A 17,253-nucleotide genomic window follows, 5' to 3' on the forward strand; every position below is an offset into this window, starting at 1 on the left:
TTCTTGTTGAAATTTCAAACAAGCGTTAAAAAAATTGGTCTGGATGTATTTTGTCTCTCTAGGACCACACACTCAAAACAACCCTGCAGCCAACAACAGAAGGTGTTTCAAAGCTACTGCAGTGACTCTGGGAGGGTTTTATCTTATGATATTTGCTGGACTCTTCATTCGCTGTGAGTACTATGTTTTTATCACAAACTGTCATATCTTAAAAGGGAAATATCATGAAAATCTTTTCCAGTAGTTATATACATCTGGTTACTTGGAGTGGCTACTAACCCAACAACTTTGAAATAACACAACCCTGTTAGTTTTTTGACAGGTGCCTAGATGAGGAAACATGTGATTCAACAAGCTATTCACATTTTACTCCCCTTCCTCTGTCACAGTCAGGCTCAGTAGAATATACCGTCCCTGTCTGAGTATCTTCGCCTACGGCTTAACAACTACCTTTTGCAAACGTGCGCCATATTTTTTTCATAAGCCAATCAGAGCAGGCTGGGCTTTTACAGGAGGGCTCTTAAAGAGACAGATGCTAAAACGTTTTGTTTTGGTTCTTGTTCACACTTGATACTTCAGTTAACAAATCAGTTATCCTGTATTTACTATTTAAAACACCTCAACATACAGAACAGGCTAAAGGACAGAGACACCAAATAACATTCCAGTTTGAAATAATGAGTGATATTTCATTATGCACTGGATATGTAACTTAATTCTGTCTTTAGCTTAAAGCAGAATGATCTGGTGTTGTTGGTCTGTTTCTTATTTTGTTGCGGTTGTCACCAGATATTTTAGTCACTTTGGAAAAAGAACAGATGCAGAGTGAATACAACCAACTGAGCAACAACTTCAGCAGGCTCCAGGTGAAGGTTTCAGGCAAGAAAGGTTTCAAATTATCACAACACACAGGATCCAACTTCACACTGTCTATTAGGCATAAATAATCTCATATTGTCTTACTTGTTTCTATTACTGTTTTTCTCCAGAAATTTCAGCCAACAACAGTCAGTTAGAGAGCAGCTACCAAACACTGAGTAAAAACAACCAAAAGCTACAGGATGAAGTAAAGCAGCTGAATAACAGAATTAAAGGTGAGAAAAGATTAAAAACAGAAAACTCCTGTATTTTACCAATTAACATTATATGGCTTGACTGTGTCTTTACTTCTGATTGTAACTGTTTAATGCTATTGAACTTTTTCGCTGATGATGTAAATATTTCATAAACAGTCACTTGAGATATAAAACCTGAGAGAAACTATTTACGAATTATTTACAGAATAAACAAGAGTATCACGCCCATCTCATAAAATATGGACGATTGGTCAGTTGCCTTTGTCGTTATTGATGCTAAAAGTCTCCTTTAGCGCCACAAAACACGCTTTAACTTAACACGCTTGGTCGGGACTATTGGCATCCCTTTTTGACGCAGTTATGTTAAGGAAAAGGTTGTGGGTGGGTTTACGTTTCCGTGACATGTGGGAATGGGACAGTTGAGTTTAGGAAAAGGTCATGGGGGGGGGGGGTTTACACTTCCATGACATGCTGGAATAACGGGACGGTTGGGTTTAGGGCAAGGTAGTTGGTGGGTTTACGCTTCTGTGACATGCGGGAATAACGCAACGGTTAAAGAAGAAAGCTTTAGAAAAGTTGACATGCGGGACACAAACCCCAGTCCCCTGGGCGAAAGTCCTATGTTTGACCCATACACAACCCCAACCAACCTCTCTACACCGGAATGTTGGCCTTACATACTACTCGCTTAACCCCGTGTAGCTGCTGCTCTCCCCGGTATGTTATACAAACGAGCGTTTTTTGTCGATACAGCCACTGACCGCCACTGTCCAAACGTCCATATTTTATGAGTTTGGAGTATGAACAGGTCGGAATAAACATAAAAGGGAAACAAACATGGCATAGGCAAGAATGATCTTTAACTAAACTATTAATTATAACTATCAACAAGTCTTACTAATTTGAGATTTGTTTGTCATTAAGAGATGCTGTGTCCTGACGGATGGAAGAGATTAAGAAGCAGTTGTTACTTTAAATCTCAAGAGGAGAAGAACTGGTATGGAAGCAGAGCTGACTGTCAGCAGAGAGGAGCAGATCTGGTCATCATAAACAACGAAGAGAAACAGGCGAGTGTGTTTGTTTCTGAGTGAGTAATTTTAGAAAAAAAGACATTTAATGGAAATGTTTAAATATGAACAGAATTTAAAATTGATAAAATGAATGTTAACTGTTGAGCAGTAACCATGCACTTCCTCATTAATTTCTTTATTAGTTTTAGTTAGTTTAATTAGTTTCTCTGCTGAGTATAAATGTCTTTCTTCTCTTTCCTCCATTACTAATGTGTGTTTACTGTCACGCTGTTGGGTCCAGTCCTCAGTGTGTGGTGTACCGAGGGATCCCTCTTGTGTTTGTTATGGCTGATGAAGTCACAAGATGACTTTACTACAACAGAAATTCTGAACTGTGAAATGAGAAATGATTTTTATCTCTTGTCAACTACTAGAAGTTTGTCTCTGAGCTGAGTAAGGATGGAGAGTCCTGGATTGGTCTATGTATGTAGGGACACAAGGAGGATGGAAATGGGTGGATGGATCACCGCTGACAAAAACGTGAGACATTTTTCCATGAAAGTCACTGTTTGTCACTAAACTAATTATGTTTTAAATAGAACATAGAAGCTGATTTAGTCAGTTGGTGTTTGTAAACACAGCATTCAAAGAGAAAGAGAGAGAGAGAGACACAAAGAGAGAGAAGGCAAAATCTCCAACACAGGTGAAAATAAGAAGAAAAGAGAAAACCTAGACAGGGGACATGGTCTATGCAGATACAGACACCCCACACAGTAAGTGATGATTGAGAGGGATTACTTTTATATAAGTCTATAAATAGTCTTTTAGGGAAATGCTACATAACTAAATATGAGCATCAGTCCCATGGATGACGTATTAACATGAAGCTGGAGAGACACAGACCTAGAGTCAGCTTTGACACCCATTTGTGTCAGAGGCCAACTGAGGAGCTGCAACAAAAATTCCCCCAGTAACCATTATAAATGAATACTGAAGTCTTAAGTCATAAAGATTTAATATTAGTCAAACTTTCAGAGACCTGAAAAGCTTCTGTAGTCTAATGTGTGTGACTTAATCAAAATGTAAAGTCTATGGGACAGACTGCTGAGTTTATGAAAAGAGTCAGTAGGGGTAGAACACAATGAAAGGGTGCCATCTTGGTGTTAGATAACAGAAAACCCATAATACCTTGTTTATTTGGGATGATGCCTGAAAATACAAATCCCTTAAATCGCTGAAAAAAGAGATATCGGACCACTGAACAAGGTTTCCTTCTTTCATTGGCAGTTGTTTGGTAACATTGATTTAAAAAGCGAAATCTTCAGTTATTAAAATACATGTATAAATTACAAATAATATAAATATTATAAGTTAATTTAAAATTAATAACCATGAGGAGTTTCAGCCCTGTTAAATAAAAGTATATTTGTCTGACAGGTACTGGGCATCAGGACTGACTCCCTATAACAGTGACCAGTACCCTGCAACATGCTGCAATCAACACGGAGAATGGACACAAAGTAGATATGATAATAAGAACTGGATATGTGAGAAAAAGATTATCTGAATTATTTGACGATAGAAAGGTTTATAGTGTTGGGATCAGCTTTGTCAAATCTGACCACTATATATTTTACATTTACTGATGTGTTTATTCTATGTTGCTAAATAACCTGGATTACAGAGATATTATTCATCTGCCCTTCATAGTGCACAATAAGTTAGAAGTCATGCGCACTTACTCTGTAGTCCTACAGGATTATTATAATAAAAACATGGATTAGCAGGTTGTCTTTACCTTGGTTCATGTAGTTGATTAAAATGTTTGTAATCTGTTAGATCAACATGGCATCATGAATTTGCGTAAACATACACAGCACTTTCCCAAATGGCGTGTTATCTGTACGCATTTTCAGCTATCCACGTGTATGTCTACGCTGTATACAGCAAATGTAAACATACCCACCATGTGGCGTTGCCACGTTGCGTGTTATCGCGAGAATATGACGTATTATCGCGAGAACAACGTCACGTGTGTTTAAAAAAAAAACACAGGGAAAGGCTTTAGTAACACAAAAAAAGCGCCAAAAACACAGAAAAACACAACAAAAATACACTTAGGAAAACAATACATGGTTGGGTTAGGAAAGAAACATTGGGGAAGGCTTAAAAATAATAATAAAATAAAACAGCTGAAAATCACCTCACGCGGGATGCGAACCCAGCTCTCCGGGCTGAAAGTCCTGTGTTTTACCCATTCACCACCCCAACCTACCTCCTTATGTGGTCCTACGTCCCTTTATATTACTCGCTACGGCGGAAATGTAATGTAGGTCAATGGCGGGCGACTTGCGTTGACAAACACGCTAAAAAGCGATTATGCGTCTTGATAACACGCCAAAATGGCATACGAATTGGCGTGTCATACATACGCCACTTCATGAGATCAGTCTGGTTAGATAGAAATTGTTGCCGTTTTTTCTTTGATAAACCTGCAGTCAGCTGCTAATTTCCAGCTGCCAGTGAGAAGCTTCACCAGGAGAGTTAAACATGCATTGAGATTAATGTTACGCCTCTTGAGCCTGTGTAATGTGTGCCTGTCCAAATTCAACACGAGGGACCACACTGCACTGGAAGTTTTACTCTTGTATTTGGATCTTATTGTATTTTAACCTGTTTTTATGTTCTCACTCTTTCATTAAAGTTTTTAATTGCTCTTTAATGTTTAATGTGAAGCGTTTTGAATTGCCTTGTTGCTGAAATGTGCTATAGAAATAAAGATGCCTTGTCCTACAACCTCCAGCCTGTCAGTCTGTCTCCAGGGCATACAGAACACTATTGTGCCTGTCTGTCTCAGATGAAGTGTAACGTTTACAGCACTACGGCTGCTTTTCAGCTGGTGATTATATTATATTGCAGTGAACGTTGTCTGTGTGGAGTTTTGAAAAGTGTAACCACGCTTGCAACCTCATTCCTGTGACTCGCTGTGATTTGAAGCTGCAGAGGAGACGTAGTTTACTCCGTCTGCACCACAGCTCTGTGTGTGTCGGAGCTGAGCCTCTCTCTCTGTCAAACATGCAGAGAAGGTGGAGAAACTTGCGCTTACGTACGTGCTCTAAAGTACCGAAAGTTGGCACTGATTGATTTAACATGAATCCGTCTTTGGTTTTACCGACGTAATTCAGTTGGTACCCTAAAAAGTACAGAGTTCGGTACCCAACCCTACTCTAAACCCAATGATAACAGTTGACTTACCGTGATAAGGATATTTTTCAAATCTTAACTAAGGTCTTATTTACACTTGCCATTTCAAGTGTCTTATATCCAGATGAAATTTAGGAGCAAAAGTTTCCTTAACACCTTGCCACATACTGTTTGAGTCTGTTAGCCACGTCACTAATCTGATTAGTCAGTCAGTTTTCAAGAGCTACATGTAAATCAGAATCAGTACTACTCCAGTCCAGATGGTGGTGGTAATGCACCTGAAGCTGTAACTGCTAAAAAAAAGAGCCACACGAGAAATAACTTGTGCATTTTAGGTTCCGTTACAACAACAAAAAACTTTAGCTAACTATTCATTAACACACATATGCATAACCTAATACACATGGAAGACTTGCAGAGACTGACGAGGGAAATAAGTGTTATTGTCCAAATCTGAAATAAAAAGATTAAATACACATGTAGATCAGAAGATCTAACAAGAAGGCTTATATATGAATTCATAAATAAAACATTTAAAATAAATATAGTATTACATGATCAAATTCAAATTTCAAAAGTAAATTAGATATTACATTGCATGTCAATTAGCTGACACTGTTATCCAAAGCGACTTCCAATTAAGTGCTTTTAACCCTGAAGGTGCAAACTCCAGACAACAAGTAGTAAGTGCAAGAACATTAGCTTTAAATAAGCAAAACTACAAAGAGCCATATGAAGGTGCAGCTTCAAGAAATATATATACTTTTTTTAATGTTTATCCGAAGTGTAGTCGGAAGAGATATGTTTTTGGCCTTCGGCAGAACATGCATAGGCTTTTGGCCATCCTGATGTCAATAGAGAGCTCATTCCACCACTTAGGAGCTAGGACAGCAAACAGTCGGGATTTCGTTGAGTGATTAGCTGTACCTCGCTGTGAGGGGGCAGCAAGTAGGTTGGCTGATGCAGCGAAGTGGGTGAGATGGGGTGTAGGATTTGACTGTGTCCTGGATGTAAGTTGGGCTGTGCCGTTCATGGCCCTGTATGCAAGTACTAGTGTCTTGAAGCGGATGCGGGCAGCCACTGGTAACCAGTGAAGAGACAGAAAAAAAGATTGACAGGAAAGTTTGGTTGTATCTCACTCAGACGATTCAGTGGTTGCACTGATCCGAGATAAAATATAAAAAAAATGACTGCAGACATCAAATACGTAACAACTACTGGCTGTTTCAGTGTTACGTGAGCTGTTATAAAGACCACATCTTGTAGAGGCCACTTGAATGCTTAGTTGCATTTACACTTGGGTTCTTTGCTATTCAAAAGTGATCAAATCCGCCAAAGGGTGCCTGACTCCGAGAAACAAACAGCGAAGAATACGATCAGTGTGAATCAACTTCTTTCGACTCTCAAGATGTCTGCAGACATTCACGCTCCAGATGTGAGTTTGAACGTGAGAGAAGAAGAGGAGAGCCAGGCGGAGATCTACGAGAATGAAGACACTCTGAAACAAAGTCTTGGTTCCCGTGAAGTCAGTAAGTACAAAATAACTAAATATTGTATTGATGTTTGTGAATGTCTGATTAAATCCTGAACAATGTAGGTTGACCATTTAATAGACTGGTCTGTGCTGTGGACTGAGACATTAAACAAAAACGCATTGAAATGCAATTTAGTGCCACTTGAGTTAAAAGGTCCTATTTCTAACTGAGAAGAACAACGTAAGAATGAAATAATCAATAATTCCAAAAAGCCACTTCCAACATGCTTCATTAACACATGGTTGACTGTTCTTTGTCTCTGTAGGACCACTCACTCAAAACAATCCTTCAGCTGTCAAAAGATGTCCTTGTGGAGCCAAAGCAGTGATTCTGGGAGTGCTGTATCTTCTGATATTGGGCGGGACCTACATTCGCTGTGAGGATTTGGTCTTTATTCTTTAACGACATGCACGGTTCTATTTTGGGTTTTACACATCTCACTGAGAATAGATCGATTTTTTAATTGATTTTTTTTTTTGGGGGGGTGCTTTTCCCTTTATTTTGTAGTGACAGTGGATAGACATGCCACTGCAGGACTCAGCCAACATAGGGGAATGCTCTTTCTGGGTGAGCTAGAGGCCACCCCTCAGTGAGAATAGATGACTCAGATCACTCTTTACCAGTTTAATTCTGTCAAAAGTGCAAATTGAATACTTGGAAAGATGTTGAAAATGTACATAACCTATTTAAATGAAACACTCTCCAACCAGAGATGAATTTAGACCTGCTTAAAAATGTACTAATGTGGTTAAAGCAGGATTCTTACACTCTTGTCCACAGCTGCTGATGTAATTCTCTGATTTGAAAAACTGTGTTTACTTTCATTTAATCACGTCTAAATGACACAAAGCTGCTACAAAATAACCACATACACCTCTACACACATCAGACTGATCGTTTTTTTTTTGTTTTTTTTTAAAGCTTTTTACTTTATGCACTGTCATAGTGGGCATCTTTCTCAGTCTTGTTTATGAGCCCTACTGGCAATAAACTAAACAGTTAACAGGTTCCCACTCATGTGGCTCTTTTATCAGACAAAGCCATTACACACTAGCCAGGTAGAGATAGTGGACAAAATACACAATCTGTTTAAAAATCTTAAGTGAAAGTCACAAACACTGACTCAGTGAAACTCAACTTTCAAGAGCACCTATTATGCTACTTTGCTGGTCTCCTATAAAAGCAGCCTGACACGATTCACCGCACAAACTAACAAACTATGTACATAAATCGAATCTTGGTTTAGGTTCCTCCTCCCCCATGCCACAATCCCTACCCCACCCTCTCTCCAGCCAAGCCCACTCCATTGTGATTGGTCATCTTCCGGAAGTCCTCCAAAGGGGACGGCTCGGAGCATGGCTCTGAATGACCATATATGGAAGTCCATTTCATTGAGGTAGTCAAATCCAGGAAATTCAAAGAGCAAACTGAGACCCAATAAGATCCGAGTGTTCAGAGCTGGGCAGAGCTAACCAAAGCTGCCTGCAGGGCTCATGTCTAAATGCATTTACCTCATTATTTGACACTTTGGTATCGTTTAACATGTCTATACAAACATAACATTTATAGGTCAGAAAAGACAAAAAAGCACAATGGGTTCTCTTTAAACAAACTGTCACACACATAAGTAGATCTAGAATTTTAGATGGATATGAATGTTGAAGCAGAAGTAAAATGTTTTCTGGTAATGATGCCAAAGTGCACCAGTCAGGTTCATGGAAAACAGGTGCAAAAAAAATTCCAGGTTCAAAGTCGGAAAGTGATTTCTACTAAAACACAGCAAGTAACTTGACACTGCAAATCTGAATAGTTTTATGTTGTTAATCTGTTTTTATTTAATGATTTTTCTGTTCCCACCAGATGTTGTTGCCACACTGGAAACACAAAACTTGGTGACAGAAAGAGACCAGCTCAATATCAGTCTGAACCAGCTCACTATAAGTCTGAACCAGCTCAATATCACCCTGATCCAGGCGCAAACCAGAAACATTATTCTGACTAAAGAGAAAGAAGAGCTACGGACCAGACTAGATATTTACATGCAGTGTTACCTACCACACATCATCAGACACCACTGTAAGTGAGAGTGATTGTTAACAGAGAATGTGAGTCTTGTCAATATGGCATTAACTTGAATTTTGTTTCCTTTTTTTCTCCCAATTTGGAATCGCCTGTTTCTCCTCCACTGAAGGCGATCCTCTTCTAAAGAGATGAGCACAACAATGCATGTTCTTCTGTAAGGCATATTGAACAGATCTATACTTTTACATTTACTGAGTGGTCACTTTTGTTAACCTCCCTGCATTAATGACACAAAGGGCCTCATGCAGAAACATTATCTTTAATTTCTCTTTCATCTAGAAGTCAACTCAGGATGCACAAAATGTTCTGAACCATCCAAATCAGTTCCTACCCAGGTGTAGTGTATGATGACTCCTACTTGATCATAATTGTTTATTAGTATAGGTAAAGCCCCCTGAACACCACATAGGAGGAGGTGCTGTGCTGTGTGCTACATGCCCACCTGGAGAGATGCAACCAGAACTTCAGCAGTGGTGAAATCAACATACTGTTAAATAAACTTAAATTAAACGTGATTTTCTAGAGTGTCAGTACTGGCATTACAGAACAATCAAAAACATAATTTTAGCTGTCACTGACTGGCAATTAATTGATGTTAAATGTACAAAAGCTACCAAACCACTGACTCAGCATTTTACTCTGCATTATTAATATTTTTTTTTACTGGCCAGACATACACTTCTTGTTGATGTATATGTGATTAAATGCTTTTGCTTTTTATCTTTTTTGTGTGTCCTGTCTTCTTGAAGTTCGATGATTGTGATTGATGTTAAAAGTACAAAAGCTACACAAGTCTGCTTATGGCTTTGTATACCTTTTCTTATTGGATAGCAGATGCTTCTTGTTGTTAAGTGATGTGATGCTAACGCTGATATAATCCATCAGATGGCAACATTAACTTTTGTAGGTGGTCCCTTATGAATACATTTTAAAATAAAGACTTTTAATCTAATCTTAAAAGTTCTCCCCTATTTATTTGTTGCCATGTTGAATTCAGTATCATTTCTGTTTTTGGCAAAAATAAACAGTTTGGAATTAAGAAATAGTTTAACAACTACAGCTGGGTAATATATTAATATCATCTAAACCATTAGTCAGTTGACTTGGACATTATTTAGGGTTTTGCTTATAGTAATGTGATGCAGCTTTGAACTGATTTTAGATCTTACAGACTGCATAACACTTCAGTTCTTTGTTTATCTTTAGTTTATTGGACTGTTGTAGCTGAGTGTAACAATGTCTCTCAGTGTTAAGGTGTTTTATTCAAATTTCTAACTTTCTTTTTCATAATCTTTAATGGACTGTTAATATCTTCTGAAAGCACAAATAACTGAACCTAAAACTTCACCAAGTTAAATACTGCACATGAGTAATGGGACATTTGGGCCAAAATGGAACCTTATGTGATTTTGTTGATACTGCCCAGCTAGGGTAGCAACCAAGTCAACTTTAATAAAGCATTTTGATGTATAACAATATTTATAAACTGGGACAAATATGTTTCTTTTCTATTGATTTAGTTCTAACCTTCAACATGGCTTGAGAGGCATGTTATCTGGTTCATGACACAGGAAATAATGTTAGAGCCAATTTGCTAAGGAGTCCCAAAATGACCACAAACAGCAGATCTAGAGAGGATAAAGTGTGCTTTTGGCTGCTTCACACTCACAAGCTGCTGCTCATATCTGATATTTGACATCCGCTCTGTCAGGCAGTATTTGGTCGTGTTTTCTTAATTTGCAGTGCATTAAGCTCTCAGGGCCACCGGTGATCAGGGTCTTTATTGACTTTAACTGAAGAGACGAGGCCTTTAGTAGAGACGGGTCTTTGCTTATATAAGCAGTACTGTATTCATTATATTAAGTGCAAACTGGTAGGACCTGGCTAGGAATTTATTGCAGGTTGGTGCAAAATTCTGTTGGCATTCAGTATCTGTGTTTGTGGTTTGTCTTGCTGCTACTTCCTCAATGCTCCCCATTTAAGAGCTGCCCCACTCACACAGAAACAACATGTCTTCAGATATTCACTCTCCAGATTTCAGTTTCAACGTGAGAGTAAAAAAGGAGAGCCAGGCGGAGATCTACGAGAAGACACAAGATGGTGGAACATTCAGCAAATGTTCCACCAAAACAAGTTCCTTCCCTTGGCTATTTTGCAGAGAAGCCGTACCTGCGTCCAGAGCTTAGGGCGCCCAAGATGATTGTGACTGGTTTAAAGAAATACCAATAAACCAGAGCATGTTTTTCTCCCATCCTGAAATACTGTGTGGACTAGCCAGACTAGACTTCAAGTATCGAGTTTGTGTTCAAACACCCAGCGGACTGAACCAATCAGCGTCTGTGGAGTTGCTCCTGGAAGCTAAGGGCGTGGCTTAGGTGTGTACGCGGCCGCAACTGTTTGTTCAAAACAACAATGGCGGAGGTGATAGACCGATGGTTCCTGCCCTTTCCAAAAAACATTTCCAATGACGGCTTCTCAGATGGTTCTGTGTGAAACCCTCTGAAACCATTAAACGGTTCCCACATCACACTTGAACATGTGCACGCAAGCACTGAGCCAACGTCAATTTGCCTCAGATCTGGGGTGGAAAATCAGGACTAAAGTCATGTAGTGGAACCTTGCAATTATCAACATTTGTGGGGGTTATTTGTACCCAACACACAAGATTGCAACTCAGTTTCGTAATGCATGAATTATATCTGTGTGTTACATATTGTTATGGTATATTCGCCATCTGTCTTTTGTTCTATATGCAGAGAATAAACACATTCATCATTCATCAACACTATCATCAATACTAGGGGTGTCACGATTTTGATTCCAATTGACGACTGCTTTTGTTGTGTGGAACTATTTTAGAGATCCAAAAATGTTTGTAATTCAGAAAAACTGCAAGGAAGAAAGAAGGTACCTACCTTGTCTGGTGTGTGGATGATTCTGTGAGTCTTCTTTTGTGTTTGTGTTGTTGTATTTTCAGTAATGTGCTTAGAAAGTGTTATTACATTGTCTGTTTGGTTGATTTAGCTTCAAGGTTGGTCTGCTTTTGTGCAGGGGTGCACCGAAACCAGATTTTTGGGGTTCGGCCAAATACTGAATCCACTGGTTAAGATTCTGCCAAATCCAAAACAGAATACCGAATCCTACTCCCAGTTTTCAGCTGTGACTGTCCTTCCTTTGCCGTACCTGAAGTTTGCTGCATTCTGGCTGCTGTCTGGAGATTCCTTCATGCACAACTCGTATTCTTTCGGATGTTTCATACCAGATGTTGTAACAGAGGCCATGTTGTTTATAGTTTAGGGTCCTCGCCACCACCAGACAAATCCGCATTGCAGATTGAACATGTAGCTGGTCTTGAATGGCCTTCTTTTGACTGAAAGTACTACCAAACTACACCTTTTCTGCTCACAAGTTCCCTTTTCACTTTCTCACAGCCTACTGCATTGAACGCTCCACCTACGTAAACACCTTCCCGTAATCAACGGCGCCGTCATTACAGCGACCAGCGCGCGCGCGTATTGCAAGTGTAGGGTTCGGTAGAAAGGCAGAAACCGAACCCCGTCAAAAAGCCCAATATTCGGCTGAATCCGAAGCCGAATCCTGGATTCGGTGCATCCCTGGTTTGTGTTTTTGTGTTTCATCCGAAATGTTTTTTTTCTGTTTTATTGTGTCATCTGAAATGTTTGTGTTTTTCTGTATTACTGATCAGTTTTCTTTTATCATGTGTTTTCGTTGTGTTTTCTGAAATGTTGACTTTTTTTAGTTTTGTGTTGCGAGTTGAGCCAAAAGCTGAATGTTTTATGTGCATTTATATGTAGAGAAATGTTTGTAATTCAGAAAAAAACTGCAAGAAAGAAAGAAAGAAAGAAGGTACCTACCTTGTCAGGTATGTGGAGGATTCTGTGAGTCTTCTTTTGTGTTGTTGTATTTGTTTTCTGTAAATTTGCTTTAAAAGTGTTATTAGATTGTCTTTTTGTTTGTGTTTTCGGTTATGTTAAAGGAATACGCCACGGTTTGTTGAAATATTTCTTATCACGGTCTACCCTGGCTGTAGATAGGTGGGCCAACGCATTGTTTGTCTCAGTGCAAGTAATTAGGTTGTTTTTTTGGTCTTTTGTTGGCTCACTTTTACTCACAAGATGCTAACCGGCAACATAGGATTCCATTCACTACGCTAAGCTAACTAGCGGCGGCGCTGCCGGTGTTGCACCGGACTAAAACGATGCATGCACAAAAAATGCGTTGGCCCCCCTATCTACAGCTAGAGGAGACCCCACCTATCTACAGCTAGAGGAGACCCCCCCTATCTACAGCTAGAGGAGACCCCCCCTATCTACAGCTAGAGGAGACCCCACCTAGCTACAGCTAGGGGAGACCGTGATAAGCCCTATTTCAACAAAAGGTGGCGTATCCCTTTAAGTTATGGGAAATGTTTATGTGTTTTCCATATTGCTGATCAGTTTTAATCTATTTTCTTTTCTCATGTTTCGTCATGTTTTCTGAAATGTTGCCGTTTTTATAGTTTTGTTGTGATTTCTGTCGTGTTATGTTATCTGAAATGATGCTCTCTTTTCTGTATTATGTTATTGTATACTCTCATTAATACTAGGGGTGTCATGATTTTGATTCCAGTTGACGACAACCCTGTTAAAAAACTGCATGTTTTGTGTGGAACTATTTTAGAGACCAGCCAAAAGCTGAATGTTTTTTGTGTGTTTATATGCATAGAAATGTTTGTAATTCAGAAAAAACTGCAAGAAAGATAGAAGGTACCTACCTTGTCTGGTGTGTGGATGATTCTGTGAGTCTTCTTTTGTATTTGTGTCGTATTTTAAGAAATGTGCTTAAAGTGTTATTTGATTTTTTGACGTTTGTTATTTGAAATGTTTGTGTTTTCTGTATAGCTGATCAGTTTTGTTCCGTTTTCTTTTATTCATGTTATACTTTCCCCCTTATATTTATGCTACCTATGTTCTCATGTATATGCCTCTTTTTATATATTGTCTCACAATTTCAAGCACTTTGAGTTGAAAACTGCAATGAGTACCAGGCAGTGGAAATTGAAAACATATTAGCATTCTGAATGCTAATAACCAGCAAAAAAGGCCTCTGTCTCTTTAGGATGTGATCAGTGGGATGCTTGGCTCTGTGTGAAACTTACCTGAATAAAGGTTAAAACAAAGTAAAAACAAGATGAGCTCTGACATGTCAGCGGGGGGCAGCCACATTAGTTTAGCCTAAGCAGATAAAATGAAGATATAAAGCCGGGTTCAAGCCAATGGGTATCCGCTCTTTGCTTGGGTGAGAGTAGGATTTAAAGGCAGCGTAAAGGTAAATAAGGTCAATGGTGTCACCGGTCATCTAACGTGAACACTGGGCTTCCATAGCAAAGCAGACAACGGCGAAATGTATTGATATTTCAGCTGACAAAAAAAAATTGTATTACCACAACATAACTCTTGCTAGAGTTTGAATCGCAAAGAGAAGAACATTCTGGCAGCTACAGCAACTTTTTGATATCATCCAGATCGCAGATAGCTCGCTTCCTGTTTTGTATGTTCAGCGGTGGCTTTTCACGCTATCGCTCTTTCATCGGAACAAGTGGGGGAAGAAAAACACACTTGAGTGACGACAGTCGTGACTTGGTATCAGTTTATAAAACCAGTAGGACTTACCACTGGGCCTGGCTCGCCGCGGTCACCTCTGGCTCCTCGGATCCCTGGGCCTCCCTGTTGGAAACCCAAAAAGAAAGAGTTAATGATGGGTACACAATGAGCACGTTCAAATCCACACTGTCTCTATACTGTGTGTGTGTGTGTCTGTGTGTGTGAGTGCGTGTCTGTGCGTGTGTGTGTCTGTGTGTGTCTGTGTGCGTGTGCCTGTCTGCGTGTGTGTATGTGTGTGTGTCTGTCTGTGTGTGTGCAAGCGTGTGTGTCTGTCTGTGTGTCTGTGTGTGTGTCTGTGTATCTGTTTGTGTGTGTGTGTGTGTCTGTTTCTCTGTGTGCCTGTGTGTGTGTGTGTGTGTGTGTGTATCTGTTTGTGTGTGTGTGTGTCTGCTTCTCTGTGTGCCTGTGTGTGTGTGTGTTTGTGTGTGTGTGTGTGCCTGTCTGTGTGTCTGTCTGTATGTGTTTGTGTGTGCGTCTGTGCGTGTGTCTGTGCGTGTGCCTGTGTGTGTGTGTGTGTCTGTCTGTGTGTGTCTGTGTGCCTGTGTGTGTGTGTGTGTGTCTGTGTGTATGTGTGTGTGTGTGTGTCTGTCTGGGTGTGTCTGTGTGCCTGTGTGTGTGTGTGTCTGTGTGTGTGTGTGTGTGTCTGTGCATCTGTTTGTGTGTGTGTGTGTGTGTGTGTGTGTGTGTCTGTTTCTCTGTGTGCCTGTGTGTGTGTGTGTTTGTGTGTGTGTGTGTGCCTGCCTGTCTGTGTGTTTGTCTGTATGTGTTTGTGTGTGCGTCTGTGCGTGTGTCTGTGCGTGTGCCTGTGTGTGTGTGTGTGTCTGTCTGTGTGTGTCTGTCTGTGTGCCTGTGTGTGTGTGTGTGTGTGTGTGTGTGTGTGTGTGTGTGTGTGTGTGTGTGTGTGTCTGTCTGTGTGTCTGTGTGCCTGTGTGTGTGTGTGTGTGTGTGTCTGTGCGTGTGTGTGTGTGTCTGTGTGTGTGCCTGTTGGTGTGTGTCTGTGTGTCTGTGCGTGCATGCCTGTGTGTGTTTGTGTGTGTGTGTCTGTGTGTGTGTATCTGTGTGTGTGCATGTGCCTGTGTGTGTGTCTGTGTATGCATGTGTGTCTGTGTGTATGTGTCTGTGTGTATGTGTCTGTATGTGTGTGTGTGTGTCTGCCTGTCTGTGTGTGCGTATGTGTCTGTGTGCGTGTGTGCATGTCTGTGTGTGTGTGCTTGTGTGTGTGTCTGTGCGTGTGTGTGTGTGTCTGTGCGTGTGTGTGTGTGTGTGTGTGCCTGTGTGTGTGTGTTTGTGCGTACACTTGTACAGATACCCACAAAGCTGAGATACACAAGAAATATGAGCTTTAATCTGCCAGAAGGATCAAGAAAACTGAACTGAAGTAAGATCAGTAACTCAAAGTGCAGATGAAGCATGTTGTTCAGGTGATATCTTGAGGCTTCATGCATCTGTGTGACTGCATGCAGGAATGTGTGGTACACTCTGTGTGTTCCATAATTTGGATAATGGTATAGTCTGACTGTTGCTCTCTGCCTGTTGGCCAAACCATCAAGAAAAAAAAAGAGAAAAATCGGGTGTTTGCTGACGATTGTCGGGAGGGGGGGAATGGGGCCCAAAATCGTCTTGATTCTCGTGTGATGTGTATCTCGCATTACTCATACCTCAGTTCATTTGATATATGATCTGAATGTAATATTGCTGTTAGATTCAATGAATTAACTTGAGTGTCTGACTGTGAGTGAGGATGTATTGGATGCATTTGTGCGTGGCTCACAGGTGGTCCAGCAGAGCCGGGGGGGCCTTTGCTGTCCTGGGTGCAGGTGCAGGCTTTGGGCATGGCTGGGCAGTCTGCCTCCTTCCTCTGGATGACCACAGCATGATGAGGGTGACAAAAACAAACAAAAAAAATTTATATAATGGCAATGACATGCAATGATAAATGATTAAATAAAGCAGCTAAAGTGAGCAGTTTTTTTGACTCTCTGTTCACTCTCCCGTTAAGTCATGTGACAAAAAACAAGTTTTCGTCACAAATTCAAGGCAACACTGTGAGTGACTGATATACAAATGTTCATTTTGAGGGCAAAGTCTTCCTTTAAAGCGTAACTCTCGCCAAAATGCAACCTAGGGGTAGGGTACGTTCACAAAAAGACCCTAGATTGCATTTTAGCGAGAGTTGCGCTTTAACATGTATTTGAGTACAGACAGTAAGAGAAGAAAAGATGAACTTTGACCTCACCAGACCAGGAAGTTCACAGCACTTGTCTCTGCTGGCCCACGAAGTGCTGCAGACGATGTCGAAGATCTGAAGCTGGAACTGCAGAGGAGAAAAAAAAAAAAACTTTAATACACAAACCACTTCAATATCTACAACAACACAGAGCTGAACTTTAGACACCAAGAAGTGGAGGTTTGACAATTAAAAAAAAAGGGGGAAAGTTGTGTTATTTTGGTTTTGCTCCAGATTATGACTGTATTGTATGTATTTTTATTTGTAAAAATTAGTATTCGCTAACTTATTATGTGAAAAGTGATCACAAGCAGCACTCATAACTGACTCAAAGTGCTGTAACTTCACTGTAAATGCATTCAGAAAACTTTCTCCGTGGGATCCACAACGGCAGGAGCAGTGGTGTGGTCTAGTTTTTTGGAGACTGAGCGTCACCCCATACGTTTTTTTGTAACG

General features: G+C 40.2%; 1 protein-coding gene and 1 pseudogene across 1 annotated transcript in view; one reads left to right on the plus strand and one right to left on the minus strand.

The window, feature by feature from the left end:
* The window catches only part of LOC120570939 (collagen alpha-1(XIV) chain-like), a 333,908-nt gene that overhangs the window by 114,083 nt on the left and 202,572 nt on the right, over nucleotides 1–17,253 (minus strand). Inside the window, 3 exon segments of the mRNA XM_039819635.1 lie at nucleotides 14,580–14,633; nucleotides 16,342–16,428; nucleotides 16,807–16,884. Coding sequence (XP_039675569.1) covers nucleotides 14,580–14,633; nucleotides 16,342–16,428; nucleotides 16,807–16,884 — 219 coding nt within the window.
* Nucleotides 90–3,653, plus strand: LOC120572053 (annotated as a pseudogene).

This window comes from Perca fluviatilis, chromosome 13, assembly GCF_010015445.1.
Source record: "Perca fluviatilis chromosome 13, GENO_Pfluv_1.0, whole genome shotgun sequence".
Taxonomy (NCBI): Eukaryota; Metazoa; Chordata; class Actinopteri; order Perciformes; family Percidae; genus Perca; species Perca fluviatilis.